Genomic DNA, 22275 nt, shown 5'->3' with positions numbered 1-22275 from the left:
ACACAGGTGATTCAGATTCACTGTGGGGAAACTAGAACCCAAGAAGGCAGCTAGAGTGATTTGAGATAAGACAAGTTTATGTGAACAGTTATTCATTCTTTGGGGGATAATGAAATTCAGTCCTTTTCATAAAATTTGATTTAAGATGTGGTAAAAAAACATATACAATATATACACATTCAGAGGGTCTCTAAGGGTGTCACAGAGGAGGTCTCTGCAGTCAGGAAAAAGTATGTGACTTCCAGTGGTGGACTAATATAACTCTTTTATATTATATCCTTTTAGCTCAATTCACAAAGTCCCTTTGATACAAATTCCTCTGCTTCATGAAGTTTAGCAATTCAATTCTGAACTCACTGTAAATCAAGTAAGAAGTCTGTCAAAGTGGTTCCATCATAAAAAGGCAAATTAAAATGACCTCATTGCAAGACACGTATCTTCATCTAAACTGTTAGGATTTCAAAAAATCACATTATACTTCTCTTGTACAAGGTTTTTTATCTTGGATTTCTTTCATGTCTAATATTCTGTTGCTAAATCAATTAAGGTAGGTGATTGATTTTGCCGTCGAGATACATCCCTAAAGCTGGTATTCTGTCATTCGCGTCAACAAACATCCTGTCAGTACTTCTGAGATTCCTTGACCTTAACCCATGTAAATAATTAATATGTAAATTATAAAAGAGATCATTAGCTGATTATATATTCTAGATTTATTGCAAAACGGATATTAATTGGCAGTGGTTGTCTGAAAAGATTCTTATTTCCCAGTGGAAAAAAGGAAACAAAGTATTCAATTTCAGGGCCATAAACTAACCAACGTTTGGGTAGGAGGGTCTATGTAGGTAGAAACCTGGGCACGTTTTTGTGGTAATACCCAAGAACGGTATGTTCTTTAAATATCCCTCCATTATTTAAGAGGCATTTGCTTATCTGCTCGGTATGAAGATTCTTCCTGTCCAGGTTGCAGTTTGTCATGCTGTTAATGTATGGCAATCTGGTTCTCAAGTGGGCTATTGACAGTATCTAGTGACAAGGAGAGAGGAGTTGTCTGCAAGAACTGCCTTGAGGCAATGCAAGTCTCCCTACAGTCTTGCTACATGACAAAGCAGCTCTTCCAGAGAGTAACTTAGAGCACTTAAATTCCTGAAAGTAGCATACAGCTCAGGCCCAGGAAGATGAAGGTGAATTCTGTGGTGGTGGTGCCCATTCACAAGAACAAATACAGTTCTGCAGAACTAGTCAAAACCCATGGAAGTACCCAGGACTACAATGGAGAGGTTTTCCACACCCCCAAAATAAATATATTTTTTTTAAAATAATCCATAACCTTAAGAGATATAGACAATATGCATTATTGCAATTGTCAGATAGAGATTGCCCGCTGAAAAAGTAGGGAACTGAGGCATTAGTAACAGTATGTGTCGAAGCGTGGGTTGCTGGCTGCCACCCAACTGAAATGACACAGACATCCAACCAGAAAAAAATCCAGATTGAACCAATGAAAAGTTCAGATTTAAGGGTTTGATTTGGATATGGGTTTATATCCTGACGATCATTAACTCTGTCAGCCATAACTAAATGCCTTGCACTCCAAGAATAAAGGTTATTAACTAAAAACATTTAATAATGTAAGCAAGCCCTTCCTAGTGTTTGTAAAGAGTTCTCTGCTTTCCACCTCCCCATCACTAGATGGTCTGTGGTGTTCACATCTGCTACATTCATGTATTGGGAAACTGCACAGATGGGGCCCACGTGGCAGAGCCCCAGCTCACACGTGGATGGCACATTGAGGCATTGATCCCACTACCCATAGCGCAGTGGCTTTTAACTAAAGGGCTGCAACTAGAAAGGTCAGTGGCCATGCATTTGTGGCCAGCTGACATGCTGCATAACGTACAGCTGCAGCTCTACCAGCAAATTCAAATCCTAGTTACCAACTACTAGAAGTATGTGTGAGGAAGCTGTGGGACATCCTGTGGCATGGATTTTGTGTGTTACAATGAATGACGCCTCTTGCTAAAACAATCCTGGCTGCAGTCTGGTGGTAGAACCGTTCCCCACAGGTGGTTTTCATGCAGTTGCCCTGTTTTGGAGGCTAAACCCGACTGTATCTCACACAGATGCAGCTTGTTCCAAGCCAGCTGTCCCTGTAGCTGGGTGGGCAAATTTAATGTACTAGGGTACATGCAGTTGCACCATACCAGATGTTCATCCCATGCTTCTGCTGATAAACACTCGCTATGGTTTCTCTTCTGGGGAGAAATATCTGTCTGGGGAGTTCTAAATCTAACCCAGATGTTCCTTTTTATTTAGGAAGGGGGTGTGTGTGTGTTAATTTTCATTGAAATTAGCTGTATGCATAGTTTTAACAAATTATACTAGCAATATGTTATATAACGGAGTAGAAATAAGCTATATAGTATAGTAGTAGTAATTACATGTGTAAGTATGTCCTAGGATGCTTATTCTTGAACTTTCAGACTTGAAAGTCTGAAAAATACTCCTGTGACTGACCAGTTGCTTAGATAAGAAGGGAGGGAGGGAGGATATACCATTGCTCATTTGGGAATCTTCTAGAATTTTGCTTAATTAAAACATAAGAGAAAGTGGGTAATTTGAAAGACATCTAAGAGAGATGACCAATAAAAAATAAAAAAAAGCAAACAGCCAGTAAAAGCTGTTGGAAGTAAAATCAATGAAGTATTGTTCCTCAAATGGAAACTGTGTAAGAGGGCAAAAAGGGGAGTGCAGGAATGGCAGAACCACCAGGTTTGGAAGCACAGTAAATATTTTCCACAGAAATCCAGAAAAACTTTTTTTGTGAAACTGCCCGGAAAAACAAATGTTCTAATGAGATGAAAAAATCATGGGTTTTCCAGCTGAAAACTGAGAAAGTTTTCGTGATGAATCTTCTTACAACAAATGTGTGGTGAGATTGAACAACAGTGACAACAATTTTAGGGCTGTTGGAACTAAGGGTTTGTTTTCCTTGAAATCCAAATAAATACCTTGGTTAAAGCAGCAGGTGACTGAGCTAAGACTACCTGAAGCCCAGAGAGAAAGAGCATTAAATCTCATATAACAGACCAACTCTGGATACTTCTCAGAAGGCAAGATACTCTTGCCATGAAATGACGGGCCATAACTTGTCCCCTACTTTAAGATTTTATTTCATTCCGTAATAGCCAGCGGTTGGCTTAAGATACCAGGTAGGAAGTATAATATCCCCTCTAATTTTGTTTCACTCTTGTTAGCATTTGCTTATATAGCACTATTTATTCTTCTCATTCATACACACTTCCAATAGCATTTTTTTTCTTGTTGAGTTACTGACCTTAACAATTTCCTGATGCATCGAATTTCATAGTCTAATTATGCTGTATATTGAAAAAAATCCCTTTTCAATTTCAAACCTGCTGTCTTTCAGCATCTTTAAATGTTTCTTTGTGTATTATATATAAGACTAGAAGAAAAGCAGCTTTTGAGTGCCTTCTGCATACCACATTATTTTGTGTATATTTGCCATGTTTGCATATTTCTCCTATGCAAACAGTTACAATTGTTTCCTTTTCTGTTTCACCTGAGAGTTTTTCCAGGACTTTTAAATGTTTTCTCAGTGGCCTTCTCAAAACCTTTTTTGTTCTGTAATATATTTTACTGTGGCAGTGACCTGTACTGAAGACAAAGCTGTACCATTTATTTGGTAGAAGATTCTTACAGCACTTTCTATATTCTTTATGCACATTTTGTTGGAAGTTTCCCTTCATTTTTTTTCCTGTTTTAGCCAGAACTGGATGTTGAGCTCAGGCTTTTATTAAGCTGCCTTCTTTGATGCCTAAGTTTCTTTCATAAGATGTCATAGTGGGAGGAAATAGATCTTCCCAATTGCTTTTGGATTTTATGGAGATATTGAACAGAGGGGTGGATTTCTTATGACCTATACACTGACTGAACTATACAATTAACGGTACTTTTAAGATGTGTGTTTTTATGGTATAAAAGTCACTTAGGTTTTCAGTAGCCTTTGTAAGCATCTTTTGTAGGAGGGTAAATCTCTTTTCCCCTAATTACTGTCTTTCTTAAAGATTAGTATTATTTTACTGCGGAAAGAAAGTAATGTTCCAGAAATACATGAATTGTTGTTTGATTGTGAAAGAAATTAAATTTGTTCATGTTCTGCATTCATAACGTATGGAGATACTTTACACATACAAGTTCCTCTTTATATTTGAATTAATAATAAATACTGAATGAAGAATGATCTCTTTAAATTCAGTAATAGATATCCCATTGTAATGTCAACATTACACATTCTCTCTTTTATAACATAAATATTATAATATGCCTTTTCAGTGGGTTTCCTCAGAATGAGAATGACTGTTTATATTCCTGAATACATTACACAAAAATACTAGCGAAGTGCCTTGCAAATGTTGCATGAAAACACTTTTACAAAAAAACCCACAGATTCCCTTTTCAAGAACTAGACTGCATTTCTGAAAGCAGTATGTAAATGGTCTTACATGGCTTTGTGAAATAAGAACGCAGAAGAATATATGGATTGTGCTGTTACACTCATCTTGTAACAGGTAAATATTGTAAGGAAAGGATGACTGGTTTCAGAAGTTACGTGAGGTTCTTCAGTAGAACAGACAGGGAACTGGACACTGTGATTCATCTGGTCTCTTGCACTCCTACTTTCATGGGTTGTTTTTTTTTCCTTAAGCTATCATACCAGAGTTTGGAGTTTATATTTCTTACATATAATGTCTCATACTTAAACAGATAGGATATTTCAGATAAAGGCACGCTGACACAGTCGTCATTCAAACTTTTGCTTGGATAAGACCAGCAACAGTGAATTCAGTATCTCTCAGTGTGTTATGCTTATTCTTTATCACTTAAAGCTGCATTATTCCACCCAGTATCTACTATATAAATATAATTGGTTTCCTTCAGGATTATGCATTCAAACAAGCAAAAGCAATTATGTAGGACCTCGATGTCATTTTATTCGTATGTGTTCTCTTTTTTCGGGTTCCCTTTCATATTTACCAGAAGTATGCGTTCATTTCAGTTCTGTTACGAATAGTGATAGAGGATTGTTTTCTTCGCTGGAAAAGGTAGTTTTGTAGTATCTAAATGCTATTCTTTCCTTCCCTTTTCAGAACTTGAGTTGAGAAAATAAGCGTTTCTTACTGCTTTGCTTTCTGTATTTCATTTCCCAAATTCAGTGTTCTGGTTTTAGCAGCTTTCCAGAAGTGTGATGATCGTCCATCTTCTTTTTGTTCAGTCTTAGCCTTCTCCGTGGGAGTGTTCTCAGTGCTCTCTTAGCAAGGATTTGGCATAGAAAGGCTCTGCAAAGGAAAACAGACTTTACACGGAGTAACAGTGATTGGAAAACCTAAACTCACCTTGTTTGTTTGTGGTCCTTTAAATAAGCATTACTGATTCTCACTGTTTTCTGTTATTGTAAACTTTTAGCTTCACGTTTGTTGTTTTGTCAAGCAATACACTCTGTGCATGAGCCTGTTTTTCAGCTTTTTATATGACTTCACCTTCCCAACAGTCAAAGAGTGCTTGTTACCGAGGGCAGTACCCTTGGCTTTCTTGGACACAGCCATGCACTGCTAAGTGGCTTACAACATTGGAGCGTTCCCAAATTGTCACTAACATAACTTTTCTACAAGGAAGTGCATCAAGAAAAAACCCTCAAGACAGTGTCTTAACCATTGAGTATTACATCAGTATGGAATTATTATTGTTGAATATTGTTGAATATGTGTTAATATTTGCAACTCTGACCCAGTAGATTATATAGATCATAGAATCATAGAATCACAGAATGGTTTGGGTTGGAAGGGACCTTCAAAGATCATCCAGCCCAATCCCTCTGCCATGGGCAGGGACACCTTCTACTAGACCGGGTTGCTCAGAGCCCCATCCAGCCTTGTTTCAGTGTCTCTCCACCATCATAGAGAAGTTTTTCCTAACATTTTCCTAACATCTAATCTAAACCTACCCTCTTTCAGTTTAAAACTGTTACCCCTTGTCCTGTCACTGCAGGCCCTGGTAGAAAATCTCTCTCCGCCTTTCTTATAAGCCCCCTTCATATATCAAAAGGCTGCAGTAAGGTGCCGCCAGAGCCTTCTCCATGCTGAACAGCCCTGACTCACTCAGGCTTTCTCCATAGGAGATGTGTTTGAGCACTCAGACCGTTCCTCTAGCCCTCCTGTGCAGGAAGAGCCACTCTAACAGGTCTGTTCTTGTACTGGGGACCCCAGAGCTGGTGCAGTCCTACAGCTGGGGCCCCACGAGAGTGGACAGGGAGAATTGCCTTCCCTGGCTTGCTGGCCACACTTCTGTCAGTGTATCTCAGAATACAATCAGCTTTCTGGGCTGCCACGACACATTGCTGGCTCATGTCCCAGTATCCCCAATCCTTCTCTGCAGGGCTGCCCTCAATCCGTTCATCCCCCAGTCTGCACTGATAATGGGGATTGCCCTGACCCAGGTGCAAGACCTTGCACTTGGCCTTGTTGAACTTCACGAGCTTCCTATGTGCCCACTCCTCAAGCCTGTCAGGGTCCCCCTGGACAGTATCCCTTCCCTCAAACACGTCAACTACACCCCTCAGCTTGGTTTCATCTGCAAACTTGATGAGGGTGCACTCAGTCCCACCTAAGAGAACAATCAATGAACCACAACAGAGTTGTGGATGGTTAGAGGAAGAACACAGGAAAACTGGATCTGAACAAATCCTCTGTTCTTTACTCCTTCTCTCCACTTTTATGCCAATTTAGGTGAATGAATCAAACTATAAGACAATTTCAGCCATTGTGATGGTTTAGGATCAACACAGCCGCACTGCATCTTTAAAGGAAGGACTGCTTTCAGTTGTTGCATTCACAGATTCATTACGGATATACCAGCACATTTCTGTGGGGAAGATAATGAAGATAAATGAAATCTTGAAATGAAATCTCATTATTTAATGAGACAAAACTTAACATTTACAATTTTGTTACAGTGACACAGTCCGATCCGTCTGCATAGGAAGCAGCTGTTAGAAAAAAGATGGTTTGTAATTTAGGTGTTTTGCTTCTTTTATTTTCCTTTTCTTTTTGTTGTTCTGCTGTAAGAACTACTGTGCTCAACCATCTGTGTGTGTAGGTGTATCAAGGTTGTGGATTTAAAATATTGTATTTGTGTTAGGAACTCATGCTGGCACACAGCTGTGCATTTCCCTATTACTATATAGAATATTTGTATTTCCATTGTTCATTGAACTGGTTGAAAATTATAGGATGCTTTTAATGTTTGGAACCTGAACAACTCACATGGCATTTTTTAAAAAAAGTCAAAGAAAAAAAATTAGTCATCAGGTGTTGTTTTTATACTACAGACCCAGTGAACAGTTCGAAGGAGCAAAAGAACTATTTAGAAGGAAAATCCAGTAATGTATTCAGTAGTCTAGGTGCTTTTTTAAAATTATAAGTAGTATTTATTCTTGTGGGTAAACTATTGAGATCAGTGGGTTTATCTGTAAGCAGTATACAGAGGGAGAGAAGGGCATAGCATCAGACCCATTTACCTCTGTGTGCAAGACTTGAAAAGACTGTGCTTGCACTTGTAGCTCAATATAATGAGATAATAGTCTAATAGTATATACCAATCTGCATTACAAATGTATTCTCTTTGTATTCATAAAATATCTCAAGCAAAACTCACGATGCTGTCACATTTGCATATGAATACCCAGGATATTCTTCTAGCTTGCATTTATTCTGAAGTGTTAAATAACATACAAATATTTCTGTAGGGCATCTGGATGAGTGTTTTAGTTTTGAATCAGGAGTGCATTTTTAAAGAAAATCTCTTGATCATCTCCACTTGCTGTACTTTGCTTCATGTGACAGCAGTCTCAGAGCACAAGAACTGGATCTCTTTGAGATGAAAATAAAAAGAAAATAGTCTGGTAGTCTAAAATTCCTCATGTACACAGTAAGAGTTGACATAAAACATACCAGTGGGTAAATGGGCATTCGGTCAGCCTAGGACTTGTTCAGAGGAAACATCCCTGAGGTATGTTATGTGTAGGGACAATGCAGACATTGTGTCCTCAGCTCTTATCATTTCGCTCTACAACTATAATGCTGTGAGACCACACTACTTACAAACGTAGACATAACCTGTCTGTGCCTGTTTTTCTTCCAAGTACACTGGAAACAATTAATAGATCTTGTTTTCATCCTTTTCTTATGACTTGTTAATGCCTGATGTCATGAGAGGCACTTGGTTTTCTGCCGTCTTATGATCTGGCCTGAATTTTGTTAAATCTTCTGGTGTGATTACCTGATACTGCTAATAGCAATGATGCCCATCTTCCCTGAGAATATATCCCCATCAGACTTCAGCCTAAATCATCTTAGCAGGCTTGGCTGGAAGTGTACAAGCTGACCACAAGAAGGGATTTTTGGTGGGATCAGGTCACTGAATGTAGCCAGTGCTAGGTCCTAGGGAAGTGGGGAGACAGGAACACACGGGGACAAATAAGGCGGAATTGGCAGCTCTGCGTCTCTAACAGATTAGATGTAATGCTGAAACTGATACAGCCTCTTTTGGTAACAGCTGTTAATAAAAACATACGTACTCCTAAGGCTTTCCAGAGGAGCTTATTAGTTCTTACTGTGATACTTTTCTGCCCAAGTGCACAGGGCTTCACTGGTTGCTTATTATCTCAGAAGGGCTTCTGCTGGGATCTGTCCTTGGCCATGAATGAGCAAAAATGATAGCATTCGTGCCCCCTTACAAAAAGCCTTAGCAGTGAATTGACGTTCTGTGGTCCAGATGTGTATGCATTACACCATAAAAGAGAATTTAAATTGCTATTTACCTGCAAATAATAGGTAAGTTTTGTAATCTTGTCAGATTTCATTTTATCCTCTACACAAGTCAGTAAGGCATCTGGTTCTGAAAATGTATTCTGTGTGATCCTTTCATGTATCCATCAGAGCTGTTTATACATACAATCATTACTCTCATGTAGGTTTTAGAGTTTATTTAAAAGCAATATTCTCTTCCACACCAGTAGTTTTCATTGTTAGAAAGAAATTAGTCTGCTTTTTCCTCGTCCTTTCTATTTTCTTTCTCAGTCATACTTAATATTTAAGGCAGCTTCAGAATAATACTGCTGAAGATGTACACCAAAATTAGGAAAAAAGTGAAAGGTGAATCTCAAATTCAGAGTTTACAGTATTTATTTTTGACTTCATTATTTCAGTGCAATAACAGAGAGGAACAACCTCCTCCCGTTTACCAGCAATAGTAGAGATTGTTACAGGGATTACTGCCCATGGCCCTAAGTTATGGTACAGATTATATGTATAGACTGGAAGGCAATTCCTTAGCTGCTAAACATAGCTGTGGAAAATGCATAAGCCTATTTGGATAGGTCTTATTTGATGTGATCATCAAGCAAAGGTGACATTGCCTGTGCCAGCTGCTGTAAATACAAGTTCCAGTTCTGAGAGGTGTTTTTAGTGCAGGACATATAACTCTCTGTGAATCATGAAGAGCAACCAGGGTGTATGTGCCCTGAGATAATAGAGCTGTCAGTCAGACGGAGACAGAAGTCAATGCAATAAATACTTCCCTTCCTGTACAAGACAGTCATGGGTGATGTGAGAAAACTACTTTATACACATTTTACATCTTTTATGGGGAGGGAGATGTGGTGTTCATCTTCACCTTTGCAGGGGAGACAAGAAATTACCATATTCCAAAAGATAAAATAATTGACAAGTGGTTAGCAGATAAGTTTATTTGCCACAAATAATGCATACTAAATACGTGGCGTATATACCATATACATATATCACAGAATCACAAAATTGTTTGTGTTGGAAGGGACATCTGGAGATCAGCTGGTCCAACTCCCATCCTCAAGCAGCATCAGCCAGAGCAGGTAGCCCAGGACAGTGTTCACTCAAGTTTTGAATATTTGACAGATTGAAACTTCACAACCTCTCTCCAGTGTTTGACCACTTTCACTGCAAGTAACTGTGTTCAGATGGAGTTTTCTGTATTTTAAGCAGAGCGCATTGACTCTTGTCTGGTCAGTGGGCACCACTGAGGAGAGTCTGGTTCTTTTGTTTTTACTCCCTTCCATCAGGTATTTATACATGTGGGTAAGATTCCCTCAAGCCTTCCCTTCTGCAGACTGAGCAATCTCAGCTCTCTCAGCATCTCCTTGTAGGTCAGATACTCCAGTCCTAGTCACCATGGCCCTGCACTGCTCTGACTCCAGAAAGACCACCTTTTTTGTACTGGGAAGTCCAGCACTGGGCACAGCACTCCAGATGCCACGTGCCTGGAAGCATTCAGGGTTAGGCTGGATGGGGCTTTGAGAAACCTGATTGAGTGAAGCATGGGGGGCTGGATCTAGATGATCTGTGAAGGTCCCTTCCAACCAAACCATTCTGTGATTCTGTGTCTTCCCAGTGCTGAGTAGATGGGAAGGCTTGCCTCCCCTGACCTGCTGGCAATGCTCTGCCTAATGCAGCCCAGGAAACTGTTGCCCTTCTTCGCCATAAGGGTGCATGGTCAACTTCTGGTCCGCCCCCAGGTCTCTTTCTGCCATGCTGTTTTCCATCTGGTCAGCCCCCCAGTGTGTACTGGTGCACAAGGTTGTTCCTACCCAGGAACAGAGGTAGGACTTTGCACTTCCCCTTGTTGAACTTCATGAGGTGTCTGTTCAGCCCATTTCTCCAGCCTGCTGAGGTCCCCCTGGATGGCAGCACAACCCACTCCTCAAAGTTTTCTCATCACAAAACTTGGCAATGAGTGTTCCAGTGTCTGGGTTGCTAATGAAGATGCTAAAGCGTAGGCCCCTGTGTTGACACATGGGATGAACCACCAGTGCTTTGCTTCCAACTGGACATTTCCTAGCTAATCAGCATCCTCTGGACCCAGCCATTCGGCCAGTTCTTAATCCACCTCACTGTCCACTTATCTAACCTGCACACTGTTAGCCTGCCTAAAAGGATGCGATGGGAGGCAGTGTTAAAAGTCTTCCTGAGGTTCAGGTAAACAGTATTCACTGCTCACCCCCATCCACTGACCAGTGACCTCACTGTGGTGGGCTATCAGACTGGTCACGCATTGTTTCTCCCTCATAAAGGCATGCTGATGACTTTGCATCACCATCTTGTCTTTCGTGGAATGGGAAGCACAGCTTTCTTCATCACCTTCCTGGGGACTGAGGTGACACTGACTGACCTGTAGTTCCTCAGGTCTTTCCTCTTGCTCTTATGTTTGTGTACCTATACTATAAGGAAATGTATAATCCTTATAGGACTAAGGATATATCTATGGTTATGATGAACATAGTGGTTTGCAATGGTGAGGAACAGACATTTCGTTAATCATGTATTAAGCTGTTCGTTCATTTATTAATCATCTGTAAGTCTTAGGTAATTTATAAATGTGCTCTTAAACTAATACGTGTCCATGTGTGTTAAATGTAATAAAAAGTGGTGCTCCGCAGCCACTACAGGGGAAAAGGTTACAGAACTGTGCCAAAACACCTAACCCATTCTTCTGTTTACACTGCTAGATTATTTCTGTAATTAAATCTAAAAATAAGATTCATAAACAGTAAAATATGCATATATTTATAAGCAACTAGGAGAATGAATTTTACAGGTATTAGCAAAGAGTAGAAATTACCTTTACGCGGCACATTTATGCGCATTTTTGCAACGTAAGTGCACTGAAGTCCCACAGACAACTTATTATGAGTGCTTAAATTAGATGTATATAGATTGGCCATAAAGGAATACACTTCACCCTGTGTATATCAAATACAGACATGTGAACAAATATAACCATCTGTTTTAGTCATTTTAGAACATCCATCATCATGTCCTCCAGGACTTGTTGGTCTAATAACATTTTTCAAAAAACATGCCATAACTGTACTCATGTGAAAAAGATATATCCCTGCGCTCACTCTATTCTGAAATGCATAAACAACCGCATTTTGAAAGAATACAATTATTTTGGGATATGGAAGGGAAATATGCTAATTTACTGCTCTGTGTTCAAACTTGCTCTGAAAATAATTGGACTTCCTGGCTTGAGCCCACCTACGCTATTTTAACAAATAATCCAGCTAGAGGTTATAGTCTAATGCTGGGTAATTTAAGTTTACTCATGCAATTGAGATTTTTTGGAGCATTGCTTGTAATAAAAAATTATTCACAAGTTGATTCACTTTTTAATAAAGTTTTTTTTCCTCAACTACAGTTAAAATGATTTGTCAAATGCTTGTTACATAAATAGCCAATTATTTTAATAAGGTTCATTGGAAATGATAGGAATTGTTGCCCTGAAGACATGCTTTAACAGTGTACAATTAAATGGCAAGTTACTTAATGGGACGAAGGTTTTCATGCCAGTATACATTAAAAGTAATTAAAAACGAAAAATCTGCTTCAATTTATATAAAAACTTTTAAAGCACCAACTCTTTTAAAACTATTAAGAAAGGTCTTGGAAATGCTATTGCAAAATTCTATTAAATTTAAACTACCTCAGACGAAAAGCTGTTAAATATGCATTTAAACAGGTAAATACAAGATCAAGAAATACGGACGTAGTCCCGTGTTGGAAGTGTGACACCGCAGAGAAAACTGTAATAAGTTTTAAGTGGCTATGACTAAAAGATAAAAATTTTGCAAGCCAGGCAGTAAGAACCTATGCAGATTCCACTTTCATTATATGATTAGATCAATAGTTTAATAATTTATTTTATGGCAGTTTTCAAAACAGAAAGATGGATAAAAAAGTATTGTCAAAATACACAAACATGTATGAAAATAAAGCCACAAATATTGCTGTGAATGCAACAAGATGTATGGTTACTGCGGCAAAGATTGCTGCAGGGCCCTACCTTATTTTTAGAATCTGCTCAAAATCCCTTGAAGTCAACAGGCACCTTTTATAGTGTCTTTAGAAGCTCCCATTAGACTTTTATGAAATTAATTCTCTGATCTCACCATTCTTTTACATAGTTTCCAATAGTTTTGAAGGAAAACGAGGGAAAACAAGTTTTGGAGCGTAAAAATACAGAAATAATTAATATTTGGTCTCTTGCTGGAAAACCTGCACATTATAAAATGTGCGTAGCTTATAAAATGCTAAATGTCTATATTGGAGTGATGTATAAACGTAGCAGTGTTCATAGAGGTTGTCCCTGTGGGTTCCTAGCAATTTGTAAATTGACTAATTTTTTTTTTTTTCCCTAGCCTTAATTCAAAGTGCCAAAACAAGAACAGTATTCTGCAAAATATTTAAACGGCTCTTTTTCTTGATATTGATTTTTATTACTATTTTTCTAATACTTCTACAGTTAATCTGAAAACTGTGGTTATAGTTACTATTGTATAGACGTGTATTCATAAATGACTTGTAAACTTTAAATTGGCTTTGGAAATTTATGTTTAAGTGACAGTTGCATAGGGGAAATTCCATTATAGAACATGAAAAAAGCTAGAACAATGCTATAGATAATAAATCTATTTTAAAATGTGATTTTACAGGTAGTTGCTACAACTGATTCACTGATACTATAACAGCACTGCTTTGAACAGAACTGTAAATTATAGCTGGAAAAGATGATAAATGAACTGGTGGGGAAAGAAATTACTCGTAATAAACAATGCTGCTTCATAAAAATTATAGATTGTACTTACCACCTTAAATTTAAGAAAATGCCGTTTAAAAAATCTTGAAGATATTCTTTGATTGTCGGTTTCTCAGAACTTGGATTTCTTTACAGGTCAAAGTAAACAGAATCATAGCTACGTATTCCAATTTTTCTTGAAACAAGTTGGACTAAAATTATTTCAGAAAGCACTAGGATGGGAAATAACACTTGATTTTTTTCCAAACTTAGGGAAAAGATCAGTTTTTACAGGTAGCTTAAAGTCCTCTATTTTTCTCTTTCTTTCTTTTAGTTTTTCTTAAAGAGGGCTTGTTAGAGACACAATTAAAAAGTATCGATTAGTATTTATTTATCAAAAAGTATCAATTAAAGAAGCCTAAGAGGACATAAAATTGCTTTGAAAGGCAAGACTGTTATGTTGGAAAGGATGCTTAAGAGGCATTTCCTGATAGAGCTCTAGATAGGAGCAACTGAACTCTTCTCCAAATTGTTTTTGTTATCTGTTTAGACATTCATGTGTATTGCTGGTAATCAGTGTATCTCAAAAATTCACGCCTAGCCAAGCCAAAAGTTCTGACTTACTGTCTAGAAATTATTTTTATTACCTTGGCTTGCTTATTTAGAATGCCACTTTTGGGTTCAGAACACAACTTCAGTAACTCTCTTACCTGACTTACTCTTCTCTTAATAGAATACTACTACCTGAAATGTTTATACTAAACAGTTTAGGAAAAATTCTAATAGGCAGCTCTGTGAGAGATTATTCTGGAGGACATTTACCACAGGATGTTGTACCAAATACTTGCAGGAAAAGGAAAACTTTATATAAAATAATGATAGTAGAGGTAATACAATGTTTGGCCTCTGAGGGCGGGGAGCAAGAGGCTTTTACTTTCACATGTTCATCTCAAGTGTAAAGCTGTTTTCTGCTCTTTTTGAAGAGCAGATAATAAGGATGTCTGAAGAGTGAATCACTGCAGTATGACATTATAGCTGAGGTTTCCTGCAGGTTATTTGGCACAGCATTTTTACAGCCTTCTGTGGTCAGGAAACTAGCTCTGAAAAAGCAATCAAACCACTGAATTTTAACAGACGTCTGTCCTTTGTTGAATATACATTGAATACATCCAGTTCAGATTTAATAATACATACTAAATTCCCAGATTTCATGGGAATATGCTCAGGTTTCACAATGTGGTTGTACCAGTAGTGTATTAATCCTTGTTTTTGTGTAATCCTGGTTAAATCAAGGAACAGTTACAGCTGAAGTTACAGTTATTTTCTGCTTACATTAATCACAGCCAAAAAGTTCTTCAGAAACAGGCTAGAAACTTTCTTAAACCGGTAATTAACAATAATAAAATGAATTGTTACCATGGTACTTACTTATCTCTTCTGTATCTTTTAATTAAAAATTGAAGGTGCTTGCAAACTTTCTGGCAATTCTTATTCATTCTGTTTAAATGCAATTTTTTTATATATATTTAGCTTTTTAGAAAAAAAATAAGGTTGTCTTCGTTTAGGAGGCCTTTACAATTTAAGATTGTTTTAGTGAACCACAGGAATATGAGACAGAACATTTTCATGAGGATTTTGGGGTGGGTTTTTTTGGTAAATATTTTTACTAAAAGTCTCCTATTTTTAATGGAGATTATTATCTCTATACATGAATTGCTGTTATCCTTCAAATTTTGTCATTTAACTGAGTAGGTCACTGTTTAAGATAGCCATGTTAAATTCTATTGATTCTCTTGAGTCAGACTCTTTACCAAATAAAACTGATATAAATTTATTGTTTTCAATGGAGCTTTACCATTTAATGTCTCATTAAAAAAAATACGGTACTTGAGCAAATTGGCACAAATCGCTAATAACAGAAAAGAGTATATAGCATGACTTTCATGGTATTTGTTAGGAAAGTAATAATGAAGAGTTTGAACATCTGAAAGCCCGTGTCTAAACAATAACAGACTATTACAAAGTTCTGCAAGCAAGATCATACACGTTGTTTGGTCTTTACCAATACCGTACTTACCCATGTAATTAAATCTTACAGGATCAATATACAATAAAGAAAAAAATATGGAGAATGCATTTTTAAAAATCTCTTCAAGAACCATCAAGCGACTACAAGAAAAGCCTCGACTAGGCTCCAGCTAAAAGATAATTATTCCATACTATATGTTTCTCCACTTTGTGCTTTAGCAGTTTCCAAATGTGGAGGTATTTGAACATGCTATTAGTTATCAACAACTTCTTTAAAAAATAGAACTTGGTAGAGGAGCTTCTAAGTTTTTCAGTCTTCTTTTTTTTAAAAAAATGTAATGGGCTAATTGGGTGCAGGGAAGGGTGTCATGGTTCTCAAATTGTGACTTGATCTTTATTCAGTGTATAGCTGTGAGTCTTCCTAGAAACCAGACATGATACAGAGTTTATAACCAGTTGATGTGTCCCCATCTATTTTCTATATATTACATTGACTTTATTATGGAAAAAAAATATTTTCTATTTTAGTAGGGCATAACTGGATTATGCCTAATCAATGCTTCTAATAAGAACCAAGTTGACTTTCAATATAGATGCTTGAACCTAGATACTGCAGCTGTGATGGGCCAACCGTTTCATCAAGATGGAAGATAGATCAAGAATATAAAGTTGAGATGAGCAGACCAAGTGTGATCAGGAAGCCAAAATAAGTGCAAAATCAGTGGGTAAGGAAAGAATGTGCTTGTCAGCAGGAGGGAACTTCAGGAAGTCTTTACTGCGAAAGGTATTCCTGGATGAGAAACAAGGGTTCAGGTGGCAGGCACCAGGAATTTGGGATGCGTAAAGAGCAAGCGTGCAGGGGACAGGAACACGACACTGGTGTTCATTTGCAGCCAAAATGCAAGCTGCGTCAGCAAAGACAAGTGACTAAGCTTATCAGTCCCTTTGTCACAAAAAGTCAGGTTTACACCAAGTAGCTTGCTGGAGAACTCCAATCACTGGAAGTAATTGTTAAATTTTTGTTTATAACAGTTACATGATTCATCTACCCATTTCATGTGGGGTAATTTTTCAGGAAAACACATGTGACTTTAACCAGTAAAGTCCAGAATGAGAATTATGTATTTTTAATTATATTATGTTAGAAACTACAATTTTAGGTTTTATTCATGTTTTATTAAATACTTAGAGGATTTATATATAAAAATATAAATTTTTATTTATATATACACACACACACATACACACACATATATATGTAAAATCCAGAAAGGTGGACAAAATCCCAGAACTCTGCCTCACGATGATTCTCCAGTTCACTATGTAATATAACGAATTCTCCAGTTCACTATGTAATATAACAATTATTTTGTTCTTTGAACAAGTTACTGTGCTTCAAACAGAAGTGTGCTTAATAGCTTTGTAGTTATGGTTTGATCATAGGAGGTAGGAAATGTAAATTTAATCATATTCAGCATAAAAAAGAAACCTTAGCGTAACCTTTACTTCCTAACCAACTGTCATAGCCCTTCAAGCTATTATTCAAGGAACATCTATTTTCAGAAAATGGTCAGAGTTTGCTCGTTTCTGCACCACTATCATTTTCAGAATCCATCTTCAGTGGAGAAATCTTGGGGGATTGGGCTTGAAGGGGGTTGGGTTTGTGGGGTTTGTGGGTTTTTTTCTAGTTGCTCTTTTACATTTAGCTAACCTGGACACTCTTTAGAAACACAGGCTTTTCCTGTACTGGCACTTAAACCTTTTCAGGACCCCGTTTCACTCAGTATTTAACAGTCTTACTAGGTCCCTGTGTGAGGAACTCTGAATTCTGTGGTTGCACCCAGCTGTCTGTGTTTTAGTTATTGCAATGCATAAGATCTGAACTACACTTAGAAATCTGACCTGGCAGAAAACCTAAGCTTACCTGACAAATCGTGAGCGACCTACAGTGATTTTTCTTTGTATTAGTTAATTTACATTAAAAGCACATCCTTCTCGCATAGGTAGGTTGATTGCATAGTCAGTGAGGAATTCGTATCTGACAACATACAGAGAGCTTTCCTTTAGGAGCCTGCATTGTCTTTAGGAGCAACTACTCCAGAAACTCTGGTATTTTAAAATTTCTCTTCAAATTTACTTCTAATCCTGACAATATGACAAAGTTTAAAAGGGAATATATTTGTTTCAGAAGAAACACACCAGCTGGTGTAAAGTTCAGTGTCATAATTGGCGCATCTACGAAGTTGAACAAAATCTGACAACAATTTGCAGGAACCACTTTTAATTAAATATTCTACATCTGCACATTCAATCAAATGAAATAATGAATAGTAAATTAAATAATTCTGTAGAACTTATGCTTCTTTCTTTAAAACAGTTCAGTTCATTATCTTTCCAACTAAACGTCTGTTCTGGTTTCAAACATGATGCTACAATGAGCTAGTCTTTCCTCATTCATCAAATATGACATATTTGTTTGAACTGATAGGACTAAAGGTTCTCAAATTACTGGAACAAAATCACTGTAGGATCCAAGTAACAAAGATAATAATAAAAACCGTCCATCTTTCTGCACTGATCATAGCTAATTGCTCCATAGGGATAGAATATGAGGATTGCTTTAAAAGTATCTGGTACTTAAGGTTCAATCTGGTTTTTACATAATTGCGTAGACAATATGAAATATGCTGGAAAGCTCTGCATTTTTTCCTACATATTTCAATAGGAATGGCAGATTAGAAAAATTTAAATATCTTAAGAAGGTATTATCTTTACACAGAAAGGCTTTTAAGAGGATAAATTACTACCTTTATTTCACCAAGTAAGAGGCAGTTCGTGTGTTCATTTAATGTTTTCCAGTTCACACTGATTCTGATACTTTTTTCCTACAAATATGTTAGCCTTCATTGAAATGATGAATAACATGATGAAATTGTAAGGTTAATGGACTTTACTTTAAAAGCCAAACAGGGAGCAGAAGAATCTTGTTAAATTTTATAAATACATATAAAGAATTTAGAATTGAGCAGGTCTGCTCTCTGGTCATTTCCCTTGGCAGGTTTTTTCTCACACACTAAGCTGTTACTCCTCTTCTTCCTCTTCGATAGACAGAAATTCAGTTAACCCTGTCAATTTGTATTAGTCCAATATATCGTATCTTTATAGGCAACAAATAGTAAGACATGAGGGATTGAAAAGAAGCTCAAAGATCAGTAACCATCATCCATTTTAGTATAAAAATCTGAATTTTTCCTGGTTCAAAGAACTTAAACTAGCCCTCCCCATTTAGCTGAAAGTCTGTCCCTGAATTTCTGTTCACAGCAACAGGAAGGTAATCCCAGACTCACAGAAGGGTTTGAGGGTAAAAGAGAGCTCTGGAGGTCATCTGGTCCACTCCCTCCTGCTCAAGGAGGGCCACCTAGAGCTGGTTGCCCAGGACTATGTCCAAATGTTTTTTTTGATATCTGCAAGGCTGGAGACTCCAAAAACACTCTGGGCAATGTATGGCCACTGCTCAGTCAGCCTCACAGCAAGTAAGTGTTTTCTGATGCTGAGACAGAATGTCCTGTGTTTCCATTTGTGCCCATTGCCTTGTCCTGTCACTGACCGTGACTGAAAAGAGCCTGGCTCTATCTTCAGGTATTTATATAGATTGATGAATTTCCTCCTGACCCTCCTGCTCTTTTAGCTAAACAGTGCCAGTTCTCTCTGCCTTTCCTCATAGACAAGGTGCCTCAGTCCCTTAATCATCTTAGTGGCCCTTTGTTGGACTCTCTCCAGTATGCCCATGTCCATCTCATACTGGAGAGCCCAAAGCTGGATACAGCACTCTACGTGTGGCCTCCCCCAGTGCTGAGTAGACACTAAGGATCACATCCCTCAGCTTGCTGGTAATCCTCCACCTAATATAGCCCAGGACACTGTTGGCCTTCTTTGCCCTGAGGGTGCATTGTTGTCTTATGGTCAACTTCTTGTCCACCAGGACAAGCAGCCAAGCTGCTTTCATCTGCTTAGCTTGCCAAGGTGTACTTGTGCATGGGGCTGTTCCTCCCCAGGAATAGAGATAGGACTTTGCACTTCCCCTTGTTGAACCTCATGAGGCTCCTGTTTAGTCCATTTCTTCAGCCTGCTGCGGTCCCTCTGGATGGCAGCAATACCCATCTGATGTATCAACCTCTCCTCCCAGTTTTGTGTCATCAGCAAAATTGGTGAGGGTGCCCTCTACCCCATCATCCAGATCATCAACGAAGATGCTGAACAGGATCTGACCAGTACTGGCTCTGGAAGTGATAGTTACTGGCCTCCAGTTAGACTTCTCACCACTGATCAACGCTCTCTGGGCCCAGCCATTCAGCCAGTGTTCAACCTGCCTTACATACATTAGAGACAGAACTTAAAAGCTACATGGCTTTTTAGATTTGGAAAAAAGACTGGAGGTGCACACTTCCCTGGAGACATCACAAAGTCAATTAGATGTAGGAAAGCTGTGTATTAAGACACTGAATTTTTGTACATAGATTCCTAGTTAATGTGAAAAATCAAATTAAGTGTACAAAAGTTACATACTCAACTACCAGAAATCAAGGAACTTTCTTGACAGAGCTGAATTCTGCTTATTCTGCACAAGCTTTATTGTATCAGGTTCAGACATTTATGCAGCATCTCTTTTATATATGCCACCACAAACCAGGTTTGCATTTTGGGGACAGAAGCAGATTCAACACAACAGTGAGGAGTATTACTTCAATTCGCAGGGCATTTTGCTCACCAATGTGTGCAACTGGTTCATCTCTGTTAAGAGTCTTCTCATTTGAATTTATCTCTGTGCTATCCTGTGCACTTTATCAGCAACTGTATCCAAAATGAATATGCACTTAAGCAAAACCGAGCGCTTTTCTGTTTGTTCTTTCCAGTGTCTAGTGCAACAGGACTTCAACTCTTAATAAAGCTAGCATGGGCTACTGTCTTTTAAACATTTAACAGCATGCATTGATGCAGCCCTTTGAGATAATGATATATAAAATCCATATGTTTCTACTCCATACAGAAGAAAAATAAATGCAGAGACAGAGAATTTTAACTATGAGGTATTGTTATCCTTCATCTGCCTATTTATGATGACTGAAAAATACAACATTGCTTTTGAGAAAAAGAATCTGGTATTATACGTGAAGGTTACTACCCTGAAAAAGACTGGACAATAGTATTCTTGCAGCATTTGGCAGTGTACTGGAAAAGGGAAACTCAAAGGAAATTAACCACCTTTTCTGTCCTTTGAATTTAATAAAATTTGCAAGCTTCTAGATCAAGCTATTAATTTCAATTTGCCCACTAACTCATGCACAGAAAGGAAATTTTTTAGACGGTTAAACAACCTTGTCAATTAGATGTTTAATGAATTAAGATGAACTGAGAAGCATTTGTAACTGACATCTGTTGATAAAGAAGTAGCTATATTACTTGAAGTTGCAAGGATCACTAATGAGTACTCTGTTAGAACTAATTGAATTTGTTTATTTAAGACCAGACTGTGACTTGTGGCCCTGATGTCCTCTGGAAGTTACAGTGAAAATCACTGAGCAAAATTTCAAATTCTGTTGTATGCTGTGACATAGAAAAACTTCAGTAGGTGTATGAAACTAGCTAAATTTATATTAAATTGCTTTGGTTTTTTCCTAAAACAAGCCCTGCTGAATCACATCTTTTATTGAGTACATTTGCTGGGCAAAAGAATGTATGTCTTCTAAAGTCATTTGTGTAACTATGTTGTGGTTTAGTGCTTTAAAACAAGTGCTTACTGCTTGTACAATTTCTCTTTGCTAATCCTGATGCTGTCTCGTGTGCTTCCTGCAGATGTAAATGAATGTGAAGCTGAACCCTGCAAGAACGGTGGAATCTGTACAGATCTCGTTGCCAACTATTCTTGTGAATGTCCAGGTGAATTTATGGGAAGAAACTGCCAACAAAGTAAGTATTCCATGGTTTTACATCCACTTTTTAAAATAAAATAATATTTTCTTTTGCAGAAAAGACCGTAGTATACTATGGAAATGTTTCTGTAGTCTACAAATACATAATGCTCAAAATAGCCACCTTATTCTTTTCAAAACGGAGGAAAATTAAGAGACCAAACCTGTCATGCATTCAAGTAAAGCATCTTCTATGGTGGAAACATTTGCTAAATGCAAAGTTTTTATCTAAGAGTCAAACAAGGAGTAGTAAGTAGTCTAAAGTAGAAAATACAAAAACTGGTTCAGGCTAGGGGTTCATCTCACCAAGTATCCTGTCCTCAACAGTAATTAGCAGATACCAACAAGTGTAAAAGCAGGGTGAAAATATATGTTACTCTCTGTGACAGATCTCTAAAAGTTGGACCTCTGGTTTACAGAAAAATCATTAGTGGAGTTCCTCCAAGTTCTGTCATGTGAGAAATCTTACATGATTTTACCAATAACATTAACTATGAATGCACTATACAGGTCAGATGCCTAAAGTTATTACTACAAAGGAGTTCTTCACGTAAGAAAGACTAGGGAATCTTGAAGACCAAAATAACAA

The 22275-nt window shown here is 37.7% G+C and overlaps 1 protein-coding gene across 2 annotated transcripts in view; it reads left to right on the top strand.

Moving 5' to 3' along the window:
* Positions 1-22275, top strand: part of EDIL3 (EGF like repeats and discoidin domains 3) — a 257131-nt gene that overhangs the window by 127980 nt on the left and 106876 nt on the right. For both annotated transcript variants that reach the window (XM_040580692.1, XM_040580690.1), the window contains one exon: positions 21571-21684. In XM_040580692.1, the coding sequence (XP_040436626.1) occupies positions 21571-21684 (114 nt within the window). The remainder of the gene's footprint in view (positions 1-21570; positions 21685-22275) is intronic.

This window comes from Falco naumanni, chromosome Z (genome assembly GCF_017639655.2).
Source record: "Falco naumanni isolate bFalNau1 chromosome Z, bFalNau1.pat, whole genome shotgun sequence".
Taxonomy (NCBI): Eukaryota; Metazoa; Chordata; class Aves; order Falconiformes; family Falconidae; genus Falco; species Falco naumanni.
The sequence above is the reverse complement of the archived record's forward strand: the minus strand, read 5'-3'. Positions and strand labels throughout refer to the sequence as shown.